At 42.7% G+C, this 18,837-nt stretch overlaps 1 protein-coding gene across 5 annotated transcripts in view; it reads right to left on the bottom strand.

The window, feature by feature from the left end:
- Nucleotides 1-18,837, bottom strand: part of PDE7B (phosphodiesterase 7B) — a 297,021-nt gene that overhangs the window by 142,877 nt on the left and 135,307 nt on the right. For 4 of the 5 annotated variants that reach the window (XR_013168873.1, XR_013168872.1, XR_013168874.1 and 1 more), the window contains exon 1: nt 173-425. The exons of the other annotated variant lie outside the window; for it this stretch is intronic. Coding sequence is in view for 1 of the 4 variants with exons in the window: in XM_077144098.1 (XP_077000213.1) it covers nt 173-410 (238 nt within the window). In the remaining 3 variants the exon portion in view is untranslated. Of the gene's footprint in view, nt 1-172; nt 426-18,837 lie in introns of those variants that run through there. 5 annotated transcript variants of the gene reach the window in all.

Genomic DNA, 18,837 nt, shown 5'->3' with positions numbered 1-18,837 from the left:
TCTTAACCTTTTGAGGCACTTCTATAACAGAGCACAACATTGGTTAATCCCAGGACCCCAGTTTGCACAGCTTGTCTTCCTTCCTTTCCCCATTTTCACAGCTCTCCGTGGAAAAGGCTGCAAAGTAACGGTCCTGGACCCTGTCACCTCTTGCACCCCAGGGGCAGTTTACCTGGAAAGCTGTGCAGCGCATCTTCGTTCTCCGGGAGGCCCCTGGGTCTGGTGGCCTGCCGCTCACTTGTGGATTTCCAGACCAGCTTTACCATCCGGATCATCTCTGGCCAGTCCCAGGGCAGCGGCCCCTGCTGGCACCCCGGCCGGCTGCCCAGGGAGGAGGGCAGCAGCCCTTCCCGGGCCGCCCACCTTCTGCCTAGCTCGGCCGAGTGGAAGCAGCGCTCCAGCACAGGCATCCTGCCCCGGCCCCCGGCAGAGGCGGGACGGCTGCCGCCGCCGCTCCCGGAGGGAAAATTCTTCCCCGGCCAGGGGAGACGCGCCGCCGGAAAATCCTCTCCAGCCTCGGAAGGGCAAGGCTCCTCCAGCCTGGCTCGGGGCCCCTGTCCCTCCAGCCCCTCCGCCGACACTGACGGCCGGAGCGACTCACTTCCCAACGTTTCTCGCGGTGAGAAGCTGTTGGTGTGCTCCTGCCTTCGAGAGAGAATGCATTTTCTTTTCTTTCTTTCTTCCTTTTTTTTTTTTTTTTTTTTTTTTTTGCGTCCTCTCTCAGGCACTGAGTTCACAGCTCCTAATTAATCCCAGGCTACAGCTGGAACGACAGCAGGGGGGAAAGTAAAAGCCATCGAGGTTTGAGCACTGGCTTTTCCTCTTCCTCCTTCGGATTTATTTGCTCCCAGTTGTTTTGGTGCTGGTGGAAGTTTTTATCAACTGGCTGGCGTAGCCAGTAAGGAGTTCAGGCAAAGAGCCCCCCCCACCCCGTCCTCCTGCTCTCACAGGGGGGTCCCCCCAGAGGCCGGGTATCTGGAGAGGAGTCGCCCCGGTGGTGCAGGGAGCCCAGAAGCGGCCCCGGCCCCGGCGCTGCGGCCGAGCAGCCCTCGGGAAGCAGGGGGAGCGGTGCAGCCAGCCCGCAGCTGCCGCCTCTGCAAGGCCTGGCCGGGGGCCACGTCGCGGTCCCCTGCGGTCCGCCCCGGGGACCGGGTTGCGCCGAGGCTCTGGGCTCAGCACCCCAGTTCACACCCCCTCCCTCCTTCCTCCCCCACCCCCACCCCTTCCCCCTGCTGTCACTTGGTTCTCGGCAAACCTAACTGGGTTTGGGCCCATTAGTCGAGCCCCTCTGTAACCTCAGCTGCCCTTCAGCGGGAAGGGAAATAACAGCCAGTCGCATTCCAGAGCTCTCTCCAGAAGAAGCGCATTAGGGGAGCATCGAGATCCTCGTGCCTACGTGCGTCCAGGCGCAGGGCTGGGGATGACTCAAAACCTCTTTTCAAAGAGAAGGAAGAACAGAGGGTTTAAGGATGCTTGTGGGGGGCATATATCCATGGCAGGGAAAAGAGAGAAAGTGTTGAAGTTTCACTTTCCGGACTTAATATCTGGGCCAGTAGCAACCACAGCCCCCAGCTGAGGGCAGCTGGCGTGCAGACAGCCATCGGAACCAACTCACAAAAGGGGGGGCGTCCCCTGCAGCGAAAGTGAAGGCCTTGGGCGTCGTGGAAGTGGGGTGGTACCCCGTCGGGCTTGCGGGAACAATTTGAACCTGAACATCCACGTGGAAAGCCCCTGTTTTCGTGGAGGACGTTGTGACAATCCTATCCGTCTCTCCTTCTCACCTCTTTGCATTGCAAAGTGCTTTATTTTGCTTGACGTTTTATTTTGCTCTTGTACAATCTGTTGCTCTGTATTCTCGTCCGGGCTGGTTTATCACACAGTTATTTGACGTTTCTTTGGGGGTGGGGAGGAGAAAGACCATCGTGGAGTGGGCTGCTTTGTTTTCGTTGCTCTCACATGTTTAAAAAATGTTGAAACAAGCAAAGGCTACCATCAATTTGTTGTTGTCATTCCTTTAAACCTATGGTTAATAAGCTAGGTTTTCCACAGTAAATTAAGTGACTGTTGCTTTTCTTGGGATGGAAAAGTACACTGGCAAATCTGCTCTATTTCCTAATAGGTGACAAAGGGCCAACATCCTTTGGGGGTATGAAACACCAATTATAGACCAAAGACACCACTTCTTGTGAATTTCATCATTAAAATATTAAGCAAACAGCTCTTTCTATAACAACTAGGTATGGGTACAACCCAATTCATACTTAGGAATCTGCTTAAGAGAAAGATGGGCCTTTCTTCTCTCCCTACTTTGTTAAGAGATAAAAGAACAGAAACATCAGTTTGTCGCTTCGAACACTTTGGACAGCCCTTCCAGTTCTTATCTTACTCTTCCATCAGCCTGGGGCATTCAGACTCTCTAGAATCAAGATGATTTTATTTAAAAGGTACATGTAGCCTGTTACACCAGAATAGCATATTTCCTGAATAGTGTCTTAAACTCACTCCACAGTCACAAACTTCCTTGATATAACAACTGTAGAGTTTCCTAAGTGTTTGACTATTTTTATTTTTGTTCAGTTATTTTGCAGTAGCACTTAGCATCAGGATATCCTGACCCTTGGAACAAAGGGGTTAAGAACAAAGAAAACAAATGTATGATATAATATGCCATGCACATTAATATAGCAAGAATACAACTCTCGGCTGTGATTTGCGCAAGAGTGACATTGTTTTTATCCATGGATACCAAGTTTCCATTGTATTCTTTATATTATTTTACATCTTTCTTTATAAAAATATCTTAGGAGACTTACCATGTGTTGGACCATTGAACCACTTCCCGGTGGAGATGAGCAAAGGGTTAGGGCTAAGCAAACGCCATCCCACATTTTCATTCCCAAAGGGGAATCAAATTCATTTGAAGGCCTAATAATTTGAAAAAACCATGTGCCTAATTTAAACCATTTCCCCCCCAGTATGTGATTATCTCCACCCCAGAGTAGAGGAGCAAAAATACCCCAAGAAAGGTTGTTCTCATGGTATTTCTGGCTCCCATAGAAACAGGAAGTCCAGGAAATCTTGCGAGAAAGCTTGGCTCAGGAGGTTTTTGGCTCAACTGCAGACCCCAGAGATTGGTTCAAATTGACAAGATGCTAGCACTTGGAATAAAGTTCCTCTACTACACGAATTCTCTAAAAGCGATTTTGTTCCATTTTGTAGCTAGCATCTCATGGGCTCTGATCTCGCCTACCTTCACATGGTTACTTTAGAAGAGGGCGGCTGTGAGCCTCTGTGATGTTACTTTTACATGTCAACTTGGTGAATCTGTGGTGTCCTGGTGGTTGGTCAAATGCTGGCCTCTAGCATCTACAATCAGTTGATTTAATACTGTGGGTGAGCCTTGTCCAAACAGATGGGGTTCTTCAGAGAAAAGAACTGAAGGTTCTAGCAAAAAGAAATTCTGCCTGCTGGTCTTCCCTGTGGATTTTGGACTCAACAATGCCACATCATCCTTTGCCAGCGCCCACAAATGTGTGTGACAACTCCATAAAAAAATCTCCTTATATATACGTACATACATACATGCACATACGCCATTGGTTGTGTTTTTCTGGAGAATGCTGACTGATACAGCCTCTGATTTTTCTCTTACTCAATGCACGTCATTCACCTGGAAACAGTACCTGCAGCTGGATGTTTGGATCCCTGGGATGGGTTCTGTGCCCAAGTAGACCTGGAACAAAGAGGTCTCCTCACCCATGTGACTTGTGAAGGTTCTTGTGAACGCTATTAATATGTGAGATAGAATGTTTTAAGATAGACTTTCAAGATAACCTCATTTGTTTTACTCAGCCATTGTGTGTCAATTTAACATTCCACGAAGAAGATTAAAGAGTAGTTCTCTTCTTTTGTGAAATAAAAGTAGTGAGAACTAATGAGTTCTATCAAAACTACTTTGCTGTACCCCTATAAGGAAAGAATGGATAGCCCCGAAACAAAAGTATATGACTGAGAAGAAGGAATCAAAGACCTGGATTTTGGACCTGCATTGTTTTGAAGACTTTTTAGTGATTGGGGGTTATGCAGAACTCTTGTAGGATTATGTGTACACACGTCATTGAGCAGATAAGCTCTTATTACATATAATTAAAATTAAAACAATATTAAGAACTTCTAATCATTCCAGAGAATGTACCTACCTTTTGTTATGGATGTTGAGTGTGATCGATTGAATCATGTGCCCCAAGGAAGGACTTGTCTTAATCTTAACTCACGTGCCTGTGGGTATGAGCCCACTTGTAAGTAGGACCCTTTGAAGATGAAGGTGTGGACTCATTCGTGAAGAGGATCTTCTGAGATTCTATTTAGGTGCGGCCACGCTGGGCCAGGATCAGCCTTCATAGTAATACTAGAGGCCTTATAAAGAGAAGCCTGGAGCCAGAGAAGGAACGGGAGGAGACCTGAGACCGAGGCAGAGATGCAAACCAAGGAGCCCCAGGGATTATAGCCAGCAAGCACCAGGACACTTGGGAGGAAGTGTGGTCTGTTGAGGCCTTGATGTTGGACTTCCAGCCTCCAAAACCATGAGACGATAATGCTTATTGCTTCAGCTAACACATTGCATGGTATTTGCCATGGCAGCCCTGGTCAAATGAGGCACTTAGAAATATGTTCATTGCAATTTTCTTTTATTCTGAGTCCATCAGTGGGTTCTCACAAAACTTAGTCCTACTGAAAATCTTCTCAGAGATATTTTGGAAACTCTGTATACAACCATGAACCCCTACCCCTCGTCTATCTTTTAGGAAAATTTTCAAACTGATGAAGGAATTTATTCATTCTGCCCTGGTCTTTCCTCCCTATCAGTCTGAACATAGATATGTAACCATACACACAGACGGACCCAGACATACATACACAGGCACACACAAACACATGGAGACATGCACACACAAACAGAAACACACACAGACATACATGGCTACACGCATGGACACACACACAGACACACACAGTGAGAGACACACACAGGCACACACACACGGCTGCCTTGGTTTCACAAATGCAATTCAAATGAACTTTAAAAAGCAATAGAAGGAAAACAGGTCTTTCAACTTTGTTTAATACAGTCTAAGTAGAAGAAGCTCAAACTATTTACAGTGTCCTTCAGGAGAAATGGAAATGTAATAGCTTTGGCCTTAACTAATCTAAAGGAACAATGCCAGCGAGTAGGGGAAAGGACTTGGTTCACAGACCGCCGTACAAGGCAGCACTTCCACAGTCACAGAAAATGGGAGAGTGGGGAGGGGCAGGATGAGGAAAGAGGAGGTGGGGGAGGTTGAAGGGGTTGAGCTAACAGATTCATGGTTTGATTTTACAGCAGGTGCCTAAGATACACTTGGTCATTCGTTAATTCACCTGGCAAATATGTGCTAACAGTGAGAGTAAGGCAGAGGGAGAGCCCCAGGTATTGGCCCCCTGCAGGAAGTCAGTTGTGGGTCCCTTTTCAGACACTGAGAACCCACCCAAAGTCTGATTTTCAATGCAAGTTTCCTCTTTCTTCCATTATTTATTTTTGTGCAATTAAAGAGAGAAACTAGAGTTTTTGCTGGCATTAGACTTCTACGCTGACTCCCAGACATCTTAATTAAATGCTACATTTACTGTCTCTGATTGTTTTCTAACAACAAATGAGCCAATAGCACAAGGAGTGAGAATAAAATGGCAGGTGGACTTGATTTTCTCCATCTTGCTGATTCCCTTGCTGAAAAACACGAGTTCCACTACCTGTCCATCATTGAGCACCTGCTGCTTTGATTCTTTCTAGGATTTCAGAATTTATTTTTGCTTGTGAAAGACTGTAAGTGTTGGTAGGGTACAGTTCTCAAAATTTCATGTGTGTGTGTGTCTACCTCTCAAAGAGTGCTCCAACAATGCAATCTCCAAAGGAACCCTCAAAGACTACTTGCTGCAAAAACTAGGTTTCAGTATATACTTGCCGCCAAATTTTGCCTTGAACTTAGTGCCCTGTCTGTGGATGGGTTGATAACAGTGGCCACCTTACCCATCACTCCGGGATCTTCTAAGAATATATTAAAAGCAATCTGTGAACGTTTTTTGAAAAATGTAACATACTGTGAATATTTAACATAATTATTTTTAAGCTTAAAGAAATAATAATTGACAAGGATTACCTAAACCTGAATGTTGGCTATATGTTCCAGGGATCCATTAGGAAAGCTGAAAAGTCAATGCCTACCTGCCTTGAAGCAGATTTCACTTTGGAAGTTTGCCTTCTCCATTAAGAGGATGGAGGGATAGAGGGAATCAAAGACAGTGGCAAGAGACTATTGGAGAGTTCATAGGGAGAGATGGGAGCCTTTCATGGCAGAAAGGCAGGACATGGAAGTCAAAATGATTGAGGTGTGAGTGAGAGCAGATGAAAGACAAAGTATGTGACCATAGGAGGGGCTCAACAAATACTCATTGTAAACGACTTTTTAAGAGATGACAGCTCACAATCAGGACTTGTGTTTAAGCCTGTATGACCTTTACTGGGGGTTAGTTAATGCTGTAGCTCATGGTGGGAATTCCCTTTCAGACTGCAATGGGGGATAGGCACGTGGGTGTCTCTGCCCCACCCGGCGCTGTGTCATAGACTTTGGGAGTGAGCATGAACCTTCTGGCTTGTCTGCGCCCTCATTTCCCTAAACACATGAATGGGGGGGGGGGCTCGATTTTTTTGCCCAGGGTCTTTATTCCTCTACCACTTCTATAATTTTGATTTCTTCTAGCTGATCTCCATTTAATTTTTGAGTGCTTTTTAAAAGAAGTCGGAATGCAAAACCAAGGCCTAAAAAGTGGCCTAAGCAAAGTCTGAAATATGTTTCCATCTTTTTGCAAGTGCAATGCCTGAATTCTGGAAGCCCTCAAGAATTAGGGCAGGCTGAGAAGAACTCAAGGAGGCTGGAGGGGAGAAGACCCAGACATCCTTAAAGTACTGCTGGGAAAGGCCAGAGGGAGCTTTTCCCTCTTAATATAATAAAAATGAACCAGATCACTGATAAGATAGTGGGAGATTATCAGTACAAATAGCATAGCAAAAGACAAGTGAGAAAATGGTGAGGAATAAAGCTTTCCAGCAGGACCAATTTTTTCCTCTTCACATTCAATTTTATTTATGCTTACGGGGTTCAAAGTCAATTTGGAAAGAAGGAAATTTCAACTGCTACAAGTGAAGTGTAATCCTGCTGTCTCTTTAAATTGTTCTTTATTTTCCCTGTTTCTTTCTTTCACCTATTACTTCCTGGTGATTATGAATTACAGAGAACATCTGTGCTCAAATGTGCCCCTCGGATGCTATTTTAGAACGCTGCTTCTCAAATGCCAATGTGCATTTAAGTCACCTGGGGACCCTAAATTTGGCATGTCTGGGTGGGGGCCTGAGCTTCTGCATTTCTAACAAGTCCCCAGTTGGTGGGAGGTTGCTGGTCTGTGAGCCACATTCTTAACAGTAAGACGAGGGCACTGCCATGTAGCAGATATTTCCTGCATCTTACGTATTAATTATTCATGAAAGAAAATGCAGCAAAAGTCCCAGTCTTTACACATATGCATAGTAGGACTTTTTGAGAACAACCATATGGCTCTGATAAGATATTCTCAACTGGAAACAACCAACTGGAACCACGAGGTAAGAGTGAGGGCTGTGTCCAGGGACGTTCGTGACACCGAGCCACTGATTGGCTTTTAACTGTTGTTTCATTTATTTTTTCCCCTTATGGGTTAATTTTAAAGATAAGGTTGACTGGTGATAAAAAGCCACTGTGATGAATCATATCTATGATGGAGTCTTAACGAATTTCATAACCAAATGGCTATTTCTGAAAGTCTATTCTCACCAAATGTCAAACAAAATTTAGCTAAGCCAATTTTGCCATCCCTCCTTCTTTCTGGCATTTTGTTGCACTCCTACTGCTATTTTCAGGATGGTTGGAATACAGGCAAGGCTCTGACGTTCCTTGCCTTTACAGGGCTTCTCTCACCGAGATCTGCTCCTTCACTGCATTTATTAAAGATCTGGGTAAAGTGGTCTTTGGATGAAACTTGGTAATCTTTCCTACTAGAATATTCCAGGCATGCATGAATGGTGCCAGATGATTCCACAAAGAAATAAAGATGGAAAAAAGGAAGCAGGCACTCACGGTGCTCTACCAGTGACCAAGGGGGCTGCCGATTCAGAAAAACGTACTCTAAATCATTTCTGTCACAGCCTCAGCGAAACACAACACAAAACACAAACGATAAGCCAAATAAACTCTGCAACAAGCTGCCCTGTTTGTCAGATATGGCCGTGGAATTTGGGGAAAGCAGTGCCAGAAGCAAGAGGCACTGGAATGAAGTGGAGAGCAGTGATAATCGAGAGCAGGAGGCTGGAACACCACATTTGTATGATTAAAAATTTGTACAGTTAACTAAACAAGAACGCTTTGAATAAACGAAAGCAGCTGCTGATAATTGGAAACACCATTTGCTGTCTTTTTTTTTTTTTTCCACTGTCTTTCCTTGTTCTTTCTAAGAGTAAGTACTTTACTACAGTTATGGGTACCTGGGGGTGGGAGGCTAAAAACAAAAGAGAGAAAGCTGGAAAATAGTGTATTAAAAACTTATATTATATTGTCTTTACTGTTTTAGATCATTTTAGAAGCTGCTTTCCTCTATAATGGCAGGAGAATAAGGACGAAAGGTAAAGATGAGACAGTTAATACGTAGTATAAATGCCGCACATTCTCTGTATAGTACAGGGACTCCCACTGATCCCCCTTTTGGTTTGCTATGTAATGTTCTAGATGCATCATGGTGCCATCATCAAGGAAAGAAAACCTAGCACCATAGACTATTTGCCAAAAAGATGCGTGTGTAAGAGCTTCATCATCAAAAAAATCTGTAAGAGTTTCCTTTTGGTAACTTTCTTTTCCATCCCACGTTCAGATTCTTACTTAACTTTTGCTCTGCCTTTTCAGTAAATTGTCCAGATTCATAGGATATGGATACTAACTGGATCTGTTCTATTTTCTGATCTGAAATTCTGGGCCCTTCTGTTTTCTGTCTTCCATGACTTTCTTCCTGAGTTCAGTCTGAAGTCCTCAGATAAGGCTGCTTGCCTTCCCTGTTTTCTGGTAGATATTTGCTTTTGGTGTTAATTTTCTGTTGCTTATTTAAGTGCAGATTAACATATCTCTATCTTTGACTGGCATATATTCATGTCCCTCATTGCTCTTATCCTGTATATGTGTCTCAATCAGAGGATCGGGGTTAATCCAGAAACCCCGTAAGATTAGGCTCTTAATAAGTTCCCTTTTAATGTTGCTATTACTTTATTACTTGCTTTCAAACTTCAAAAAGGCAATTGACTGAGCTGTGAAAGTTTAAAGGGAGCAATTAAATGATGTTTCTCAAGTCTTTTGTTAATCATTACAGAAATTTGGTTAAGTCTTTTATTTCTCTTTACACGTTGTGGTATGGTGGATATCTTATAATCATGTAATTTTCAAATATGTAACAAATTGAAAAGTGGCAGCAAAATTAATAGTAATTTAACACAAAGGGAATTATTATTTTTAAAAACAGTCCAAATCCCTTTGTTGAGTATTCAGTGCTTTAAAAAAATAGGCTCTTGCTCACCTAGGCTTGCAAACTCAGACTTAGGTTTAACATGCAAAATTTCTGTGGAAATCATATTATTGTGCAAGCATGCCAGATACATTCTGATATTCTGTGTAGCAGGCAGAACAATGATCTCCAAAGAATTCATGCCCTAATCCATGGAACCTGTGAATATGTTATGCTATGTGGCAAAGAGGAATTAAGGAAGCAGGTGGAATTAAGGATGCTTTGGTTGAGTGAGTTACGTACCTTAGAAAAAACATGTTCTTAATCAATTTTCATTCCTATGGGATGGAACCTATTGTAAATAGGGCTTTTTGAAGATGGTATTTTTTGGTTATGATGTTGCCAATCGAATTCATATGGGTCTTAATCCTATTTCTGGAGACTTTATAAAGAAAAATCCACAGAGAGGAGCGAGAGGCTGAAAGTTATGGGGACTGTGATGGGAACTCCAAAGAACCTAAAGATTGCCAGCCTGCCCAGGATGCTGTTGGCCCTGGGTGGGAACAAGTCTTCCAATCTCCCATAAATTCCTATGGGTAATGTCTGCCATACCATTGTGTGATATTTGTCATAGCTGCCAGGAAATAAATACAGTTGCTAATCTGCTAACCTTGAAATAGATTATTTTGGAATATCTGGGTGGGCCCATGTAATCACAAGGGTCCTTAAATATGTAAGAGGTAAGCAGAAGAGTCAGTTTCAGAGTGATGTAATGTGAGAAAGACTCAGCTGGACATTGTCAGCTTCAAAGGTGAACAGGGGCTGCAGGTCAAGGAATTCAGGCTCTCTAGAAGTCAGAAAAGGCAAGGAAAAGGATTCTCTCCTAGAGTTGACACCTTGATTTTAGTCCATTAAGACCCAGGTTAGATTTCTAACCTCCTGAACCATTAGGTGATAAATTTGTGTTGTCACTAAATTCGTGGTAATTTGTCATAGCAGCAGTCAGGAACTAATACGTTATGCTATTGTTCACTGTATCCTTTTTGTTGGGAAATATTTTCCCTGTTTTCTAACCCATGAAGTCTTTGTCCCATCTCAAAGTTGCTCCTTCTTTTTCATTAAAACAGTAGGACTTCTTCTCAGTTTTATTTATCTATAACTCCCCTTGCAGAACCTAAAGTATAGTGAATTGTAGTGTTACGATATAAATGTGGACATGATAGGTCTCAATTAGCATTTATTATTAGTGATGATGATAATCATTTTTTTCTGTTAAATCTTTTCTCATATCTTGGCAACTAAGGCAGTGCTTAGAAAGTTCCATTTAAAACTTTAAGAAATCATGAACTAAATTATACAGATTTTATACACAGGGAGGAAAGCATAAGTGAATAATTGTGCTTTTGTTGATTATTATTTATTTTATATAATTTTTTAAAGTTTAGCTGATGATGAATTTTAAAACTTTAAGAACTTTCTCATTGGCTTTCTCAGGTGAGTTGATTCTGTGTTCCTAGCAAATTGGTAGCCTAGGAACAGTTCTTATTCCAAGAGAACAAAAAGAAAGTGGAATCATACGATATTAGTGGAATGTTGTATTTCAGTTAGATAATTTTCTAGTTTTGTAGATAGTGAAGCATTCTCTGGAAAGCACAAGTTTTGTATTCCCACAGATCTGAGCTTAAGCATTTCCTTTGAGTGCCTATGTGTGAAATGTAGTCCTAAGCAAGCTACCTGCAATGCCTTATTGAATCCATGCAAGAATCCAATAAGTTAGGTACAATCATGACTTCTCATGAAAGTCACTTGCCCAAGAATCACATTTCTCAGGCTTTAGAGGGGTGAGTGGGACCCAGGGCACAATGCCGGTGTGATTAGGATGCTGCATAAAGTAGTTAGGATCATGGCTTGATTGAGAGTCTCCCCATCTCTGGCTTGTATTATTAACATTTTAGTGAGGAGAAGAAAGAAGATCTATGACACCTCAGCACCTCCTTCCACAGCCGTTCTTCCTAGGGGGACCACACCGAGGTTCCCCGAGCTTGTCGTGTCATCTCTGGCTCATGTCAGGATGCTCACTCCCAAGGGGCTATTAGATCTCCACTGCCTTCATCAAGAACTGCTGAGGAAACTTGTCACCACTCAGCATCACCAAAGCAAAAGAACAGGGTGCACAGAGAGATCCTGGTAAACCTAGATGAACACCAGTTCTCCCTTCTGGAATGGGGAGGTTTCTTCAAAGCAGACTCTGAACTCTTAATATAACTCTATCCCTTAATAAAAGTGACTTGATTGACCCATGCACTGTTTGTGATTTCTGCTGCCAGATGCTAGAACTATTGGGAGAAGAAGTGAAAGATTATCAGAGGGGTCTGGTTACTTCCACGTAATCACAACAGCAGTTCTGCTGCCTCTGACCTTGCTTCTTGGGTGTGGAGAACCAGAGAAGGAGGACGTGGGATTGGCCAATGGGTCCATTGGATTTACTCAAAACTTTGCACTGATGTTCTCCTCTTGGAGCTATTTAGCAAGACTGCTTATAATATCACAGAGCCAGATGTATCTGTGCTTTCTAAACAACTTGACCAGAAATGGGGTGTGTGTGTGGGGGGCGGGGTGAGATGAGAGAGAAGCCTTAAGTGCTTCCGAGTGTTAAGGAAATGGCTTTGGTTGCCTTTTCATAGCCAACAGTACATGTGGGAAATTCCTATCTGGCCTCCAGCTGATTTCTGCCCTGGGATAGTAGATGCAGAGATGAAGCTGAAGACAACCACTTTTCCAGGGGACCGAGCAGCTTCTGTTTTTGTTTTTGTTGTTCTCTGCCTGTTTGTTCTATCAGTTACTTTGGCTTTACTTCTACCTGGTAAATCAGTTATCTAGTCATTTATGTGTACAGTCTTTTCATTAGGGAAATGAAAACCTATCGATTCCATGTTCTGTATTGAGGTAGCACCTTCTTTTTAAAGCTGGTACAAAGTGGGAGAAGGGTCTGGCTTTTAAGTAATGTCCCAAAGGGAAGTAGAAAGGAAAACCCTTGGGAAAATAATTTTGAAACTCAGGATCCTTCAATGGCTTTTTGTATTACATTGTTCCTGTCTCAGAATTCATTTATTAATAAATTCATGCACTTTGAAAAAACAATAATACTCTAAATCCTTGCCTGACTAAACCCAATTAAGTCTAATATTCCATTTGTCCCCCTATAAGTATTAAATGCCTTATAATGGACGCCTTTTTTAAAAATTCAGCACTTGTTTCTGTGTCCATCTTGCATGGAAATTCTGTACATTCTGTATGATATTAAATTATGATTGCAGGTACTAATTTCTTTGATATCTTGCGTAGAGTGTCTCCCAAAGTGGTCTAAATTACACTGTATGCTGAATTAGCACTATTGTTTCTGTGGTAAAAAATATGGAGAGAGTTCTGTGTGGGAGAGCCACAGCATTTTTTGGGAAACCTCAGAAGGGATACTTGATGTTGCAAAATCAAGTCCTCTTTTTGACCTAAACCAGTTTCTGGTTTTCTTTAAATTATTGAAGGGTTAGAACTTTCTCCCCATTCGCATGGTTTGTAAAGTCACGTTTTCCACCAAGAGAACAAACGTGCAAATAAAAGAGATTGGTTCTAGAAACTGACGTGAGGTTTTGCTTAGGGATTTACCCAGTAGTTGCAGTTTTCTTGTCTAACCTATTGGTCAGAGGCACTATTTTTGTTTATTTTCTTCAAATTGGCATTTTTTTTGGAGGGGCTATTTCTCTGGAACTTTTGGAGATAGAGTTGGAAGAAAAAAACAAAACACTTATCTCTATTCTCTAATAGAACTAGAGCCTTGGATAAAGTTAGACTGATTTCTTGAGAGAGTTGAGAATATTTAATGGAAACATACATGGAAAGCAGGTAAATGCCAGCTACTATTATTTATTCCAAATGACCTGCTTTCTTCTTCTTCATGAAGCTGGTGCCAGGCTCTCCCCCCCACCCTTAGCTCTGGGTTCCATCACTAGAACTGGCTGGTAAGAAACAAAAGCAGATTATGAAGGGGAAGAGATAGGAAAGGTAAAAGTAAGGGAAAATAAAGAACATGCATTTGGTATGGAGTTGTGAAGGGATGGGAGGAAAAGTAGACAGATATAAAATGAAATGAAAGAGAAAAGAGGGAAAGACAGTACAGGTTATCACTATGGGTGGCCTGAAAGGTTAGTCTAAGACCCTGGAGGTGTAGGTTGCTGAGCCTTCTACTTTCCTAGTTTCTACCTTCTCCTCATGCACCAACTTGTAAACCATATTTCAGATCATCTGGAAGGTTCTCCAGATCTAATTTTATAGAACACGGGTAAAACTATTTTTTTCTAGTGTGAGCTAAGTAGACATATACAGACATGGATTATTGAGTGAATTTCTCCTTAAATCTCTAGAAACCCACTATAACATAATTATCTCTAGAGGAGAGTGCTTCATTTATTTATTTTTTTAAATGTCATTCATTCTCAGCTCTCCATTAAAAGAAGTAGCTCCTGAATTACCAAAGGCTTTCTTGGAATGGCATTGGCATCTGTCAGCCACTGAAAGGGACTCGTTCCTGGCTGATAAAGAAAGCTCTGTGGGAAGCTCCATTACCTCTCAGGCCCTCAGAGCATCATTTAGGCTATTAGTATCAATTTTCTAAATGTTGTTCTTAAGACTTGAAAAAGTAGAGCAACTCCAAAATGTCTTCTTCTTGGTATTTTTTTTTTGCCATGGGATGGCTCCTGTAATGAGAGAGTTCTGAAATTTTTTTGGAGAGTGCTGGCTGATTCTTCGACTGGAGGAGTTTGTAAAAGCTGACTGCCAAAAGAACATAAGAGGGTGGTTTTCTTCATTTTGAAGGCATGTTGCCCTCCCATCAGCAGATTAGGGTGGTGGAGAGAGGTGCTTGGTAATTATGGGGCCCCCCGAACTCTCTGTTCCCGAGGTGTCTGTGGAGAAGCAGGAGGGGCATGGGAGGTTACTGTGCGACATTACTGTGGGGAAACTTGGGGGGTTAGTGGCCTCTTTCCTATATCCAGGGTTCTGACAAAATGGCCCCAAGCACCAGTCTCCTCAGGGTCCTTCCCAGTTCATACAGACAAGTTTGGGGGTGTGGAATGCCTCTGAGCTCGTCAGGCTTGGCTATGTCTGGCTCATCCGGGATCTTTCTTTCTGAGAGACCAGCTTGGGCCGAGGGTAGTGTAGCTTTACTCCCCACCACCAGAGCAGGTGCCCATCAGGCGCATGCAGCAGGTGTCTGCCTGGCACATGGGGGACCAGGCGCCCGAGGGGCCCGGCACATGGGGGACCAGGCACCCGAGGGGCTTGTGACCCACCCACAGAAAACTGCAACTACTGGCCCCATATTTGGGAACCAAACAGGAGTCTCACCAAGGCCTAGAGGAACCTCAACCCAAACAGAACTTCACAGCACGTGGCTAGTTGGGAAGAAAGGTGATTTTGGAGTCTTCTGGTGGAGGGGGAGGTAGGTGAGTGAGGTAAGGTTTTATTGAGACCTTCCTGCTTCTCTCTCTTTTTCTGCCTCTTTCTGATTTCCATCTCTAATCTCTGAGACATAATGGAATATTGCTTTGTGGTTTCTCCCACCCTCTCAGCCTGTACTTCTTGTGGGACAAATAAATCCCAGAAGGTGCTCTGTCACTACTCTCCCAAGGTCATTGGGAAACTCTGGGCAAAGGGCACCATTTTGTATGCAGACAGGGGCAGGGCAGGCACATTGGCTTCTGATATCTGAAGGGTGGTGGCTTTCCCCTCCCACACTCGGATATGCTCATGTGTGGCCAGGGCCATGAGACGAAGGGAGTTACCCTGGCTTTTCTGGTGCCAAGTTGAGGACTGTCAGTGTCAAGGCCTAAAGGTTGGACCTACTGGGCACTAAAACTTACTTCACATTGACCATCAGTCTTCCAGAAACAATGAGCAAGGGCTCAAGAAGAAACAACACCTTTAGAAAAGTAGAGAGATGAGGTTCCTTGACCCCAGATGACAGCTGTCTATCAGGTTGACTCTGAGCCATAAGAATTCATTTCCATGTACTTGTCAATATTCAAGGCAGAGGACATGAACTTAACAGCATCAAGCCACAAACGTTTATTAAGCCGTGGGTCAGGTGCAACTCCAGGCACAGAGCAAAGCTTTGAAGAAGTCAGATTTTACATTCCAGAGAGGAGAACTAGAAAGTTAACACATACACAAGTAAATGAATACATCAGTAAGAAATGATGCTGTGGTTATAGGTGCTATAATAAACAAACTAACTCATGAAATAGTGGCTATGGGGTTACTTTAGTGGTGTGGTCAGGAGCAGTCTTTTGACATAAGTGATGTTTGAGCTGAAAAGTACTGACAAGAAGAAGCCAGGCAGGCAGAGATCTAGAAAAGGAGTTTAGGCAGAAGGAATAACTTGGGGGAAAGGCCCTTTCAGAGCAAGAACAAGCTTACTTGTCTGAGAAATGAAGAGGGCAGAGTGACAGGGACCTGGTGAGCAGGGCAGAGAGTGGTAGGAGATGAGGTTCTGGGGCCAGTCAGTGTTGGGCTTTACAGTCCAGAGGGTGGTTTTGGATGTCAGTCCAAGTGTGCTGGTGAGCCATTAGAGGGTTTCCAGAAGAGGAGCCAGATGATCTAGTGTTCTCATAAGACCACACTAGCAGCTCCATGGAGAAGGGATTGGAAAGGAACAAGAGTAGAAGTGGAGATTACCTAGGAGACAAACAAGATACAAGAGAGAAAGGTTGATGGTTTGGCTAGGAAGATAACAGTGAGATGGAAGGAAAAAATATGATTTTAGGAAATATTTGGGAAGTAGGGATTCTAGTGCAAACCAAGGAATTGGCGTATGAGGAAAGAGAGCAATGAGGCATCTGGTGCCATTTGCTGTGATGGGGAGGAATGTATTTGGATATGGGGGTTAATCAAGCGTCCCCTCGGATATTTTAAGTTTGGGGCATTTGTAAGACATCCAAATAGATGTCAAGTAGGTGGACTGAGACTGGGGTGCAGGGGAAATGAGACCTCAGTTATTAATTTGACAATTATTAGCATGCAGAAGGTGTTTAAACAAAACAAAACAAAAGATCCCAAAACTTTGTGCTCAGCTTAAGCCAATGCCACCCACACCAAATCAACACTTAGAGGAACATACGTGCTGAGGATAAACATATCAGAAAGACACAGCTTCTGCCCTAAGAGCTATTGCTGAAGAAAGGGGCAGATCAAAATTCTATGGTCATGGTGCCAACAGGAAGTGGAGGTAAATTAGTTATGGAACAAATGATTGTGCTTGGATAGGTCAGGGACAGCAGGGACCATAGATGACCTAGGAAACAGTCATTTGATAGGAACGGTTTCCTCGTAGATCCTTGGCTATAAATATGGGAGACCAGAGTAAGCAGAAGGCGTTGGTCGTAGAAGAGTTATATGGACAAGAGGAAATTCCATTTTTTAATGGCTGTTTGATCTTGGACAAGTCCATAATCACTTTGGGACTCAACATTCTCTTATATGAAAATAGAACTTTGAATTTGATCAGTGAAATGGTAAGATAAGGGATCAAGGTCCATAAGTGATATCTTTGATATACTGAAAAAGCTATAATAAATTACTATATATATTTTCAATATATTAAGTATACATATAAAATATTTATACATATAAATTTATACATATATAATTTATACATATAAAATATTTATAAATTTTATAAATATGCTTATTGAGCAGAAATGATCATGGCTAATAAAGAAGAGAAAGGAAAAGCCATAACTATTGCCAAATTAAGGGCAGTTTCACAGACAAAATGTTTCAAACCACTGAGTACATTGGGGGACAAAATGCTAAGAGTATAAGCTGGGAGTTAGGAGTTTTGTGTATTTAGTGTCTGGATGAGCTAACTATAGGGTCAGGGCCACTTCTAGTGGGTATACTTCTACATTCAATGATTTTTTCTTTTTTCTTCCCATTTCATTTTACTAGAGGCACAACTTCTCTATTACTTCATTTGATATTTGTAAAATTAAGAAAAAAACTTGTTTTCTGGGAATTAATTTCTTGATCAGTTGAAATAATGCATTTCTTGCAAGATGTAATTTACTAGAAAAAACTTGTTTAATTAGTCCTGTCCTTTATTAGTCCTTGAATATTCCTTTAATTTATTTATCTTATTTGGTTGACTTTTATTCCCAGGGAATTATTTATTAACTTCAGGAGCAGGTCAGTTTTAATAACAGTACTTTACATGCCTATAGTTTTTACTCCCAGAATTCTATTTTAAGGAATGCACTTAGTAATATACACACTGACTCCATGAAGAAGATGTGACGAGACTGCATTTTTATAAAGATGGGGCTAAGGTGGGTGGGTGTTATGAGGGATAGGAGAAAAGCCAGACATACAGCGCTTGGCCACAGAAATAAGTCAGTACACGGGCGAAACCTGTATTTAGAGGAAAAACAAAGCAAGAGCATCAAAATGTTTTACACAAGGATTTGTTTTAAAGATGTATATTTAAAGTATGGAATTACTTTAGGAATTTTAGGAAACATCGGAACGGTGTTGGGCTTTTTTACCATTATTTAAAGTTTAGTTTAGTTTTTATTTCAAACGGCTAACGGCGAGGAGACACGATGTTCTTTTCACCACTGAGTCTCAGAAAGGCTTGGTGGTGCACACAGCCAGGAAAGCCTTCTCTTTCCTGAGGGGCTTGGCTTCAGGACTGTGCGTGAGACTGAGATGAGGTGGCGTTCAGTTTAGGCAGCCGGGTCTCTCTTCTCATGCTGTTGGCATTTCTCTGTTCATCCAAGACGTCTCAGGAGCAGCCCCCAGAGCTCTGAGGTGAGGAGGAGTGTGTACCCAGAAGAATCAGGTGGTGGCGGGATCCGCGTGGCACTTCTGTGGAACAGGGATGAGAGCAGGGGTCTGGGACTCAGCTCCAAACGAAGAAGTAGGGGGAAGGGAAATCAGCCCCTCTCCGGTGGGGTTGTGTCAGGCCTTTATCTGTGGGCTGCAGGGCTGTGTCCCTCTGTCCTATGTTGGATCCAGAAATCCACAACCGGGGACTGAAGATGCTCTGCTCCATTGTTTGGTTCCTCTAACCATGGTGTGGTCAGAAGCTATGCTAGTCCTATGGAAATTAAATGATTTGTTCCAAGATGCATGAAAAATTGGGAGATGAAAATCAGAAGACAACTATGTTTTTTA

Source organism: Tamandua tetradactyla, chromosome 25 (genome assembly GCF_023851605.1).
Source record: "Tamandua tetradactyla isolate mTamTet1 chromosome 25, mTamTet1.pri, whole genome shotgun sequence".
NCBI lineage: Eukaryota > Metazoa > Chordata > Mammalia > Pilosa > Myrmecophagidae > Tamandua > Tamandua tetradactyla.
The sequence above is the reverse complement of the archived record's forward strand: the minus strand, read 5'-3'. Positions and strand labels throughout refer to the sequence as shown.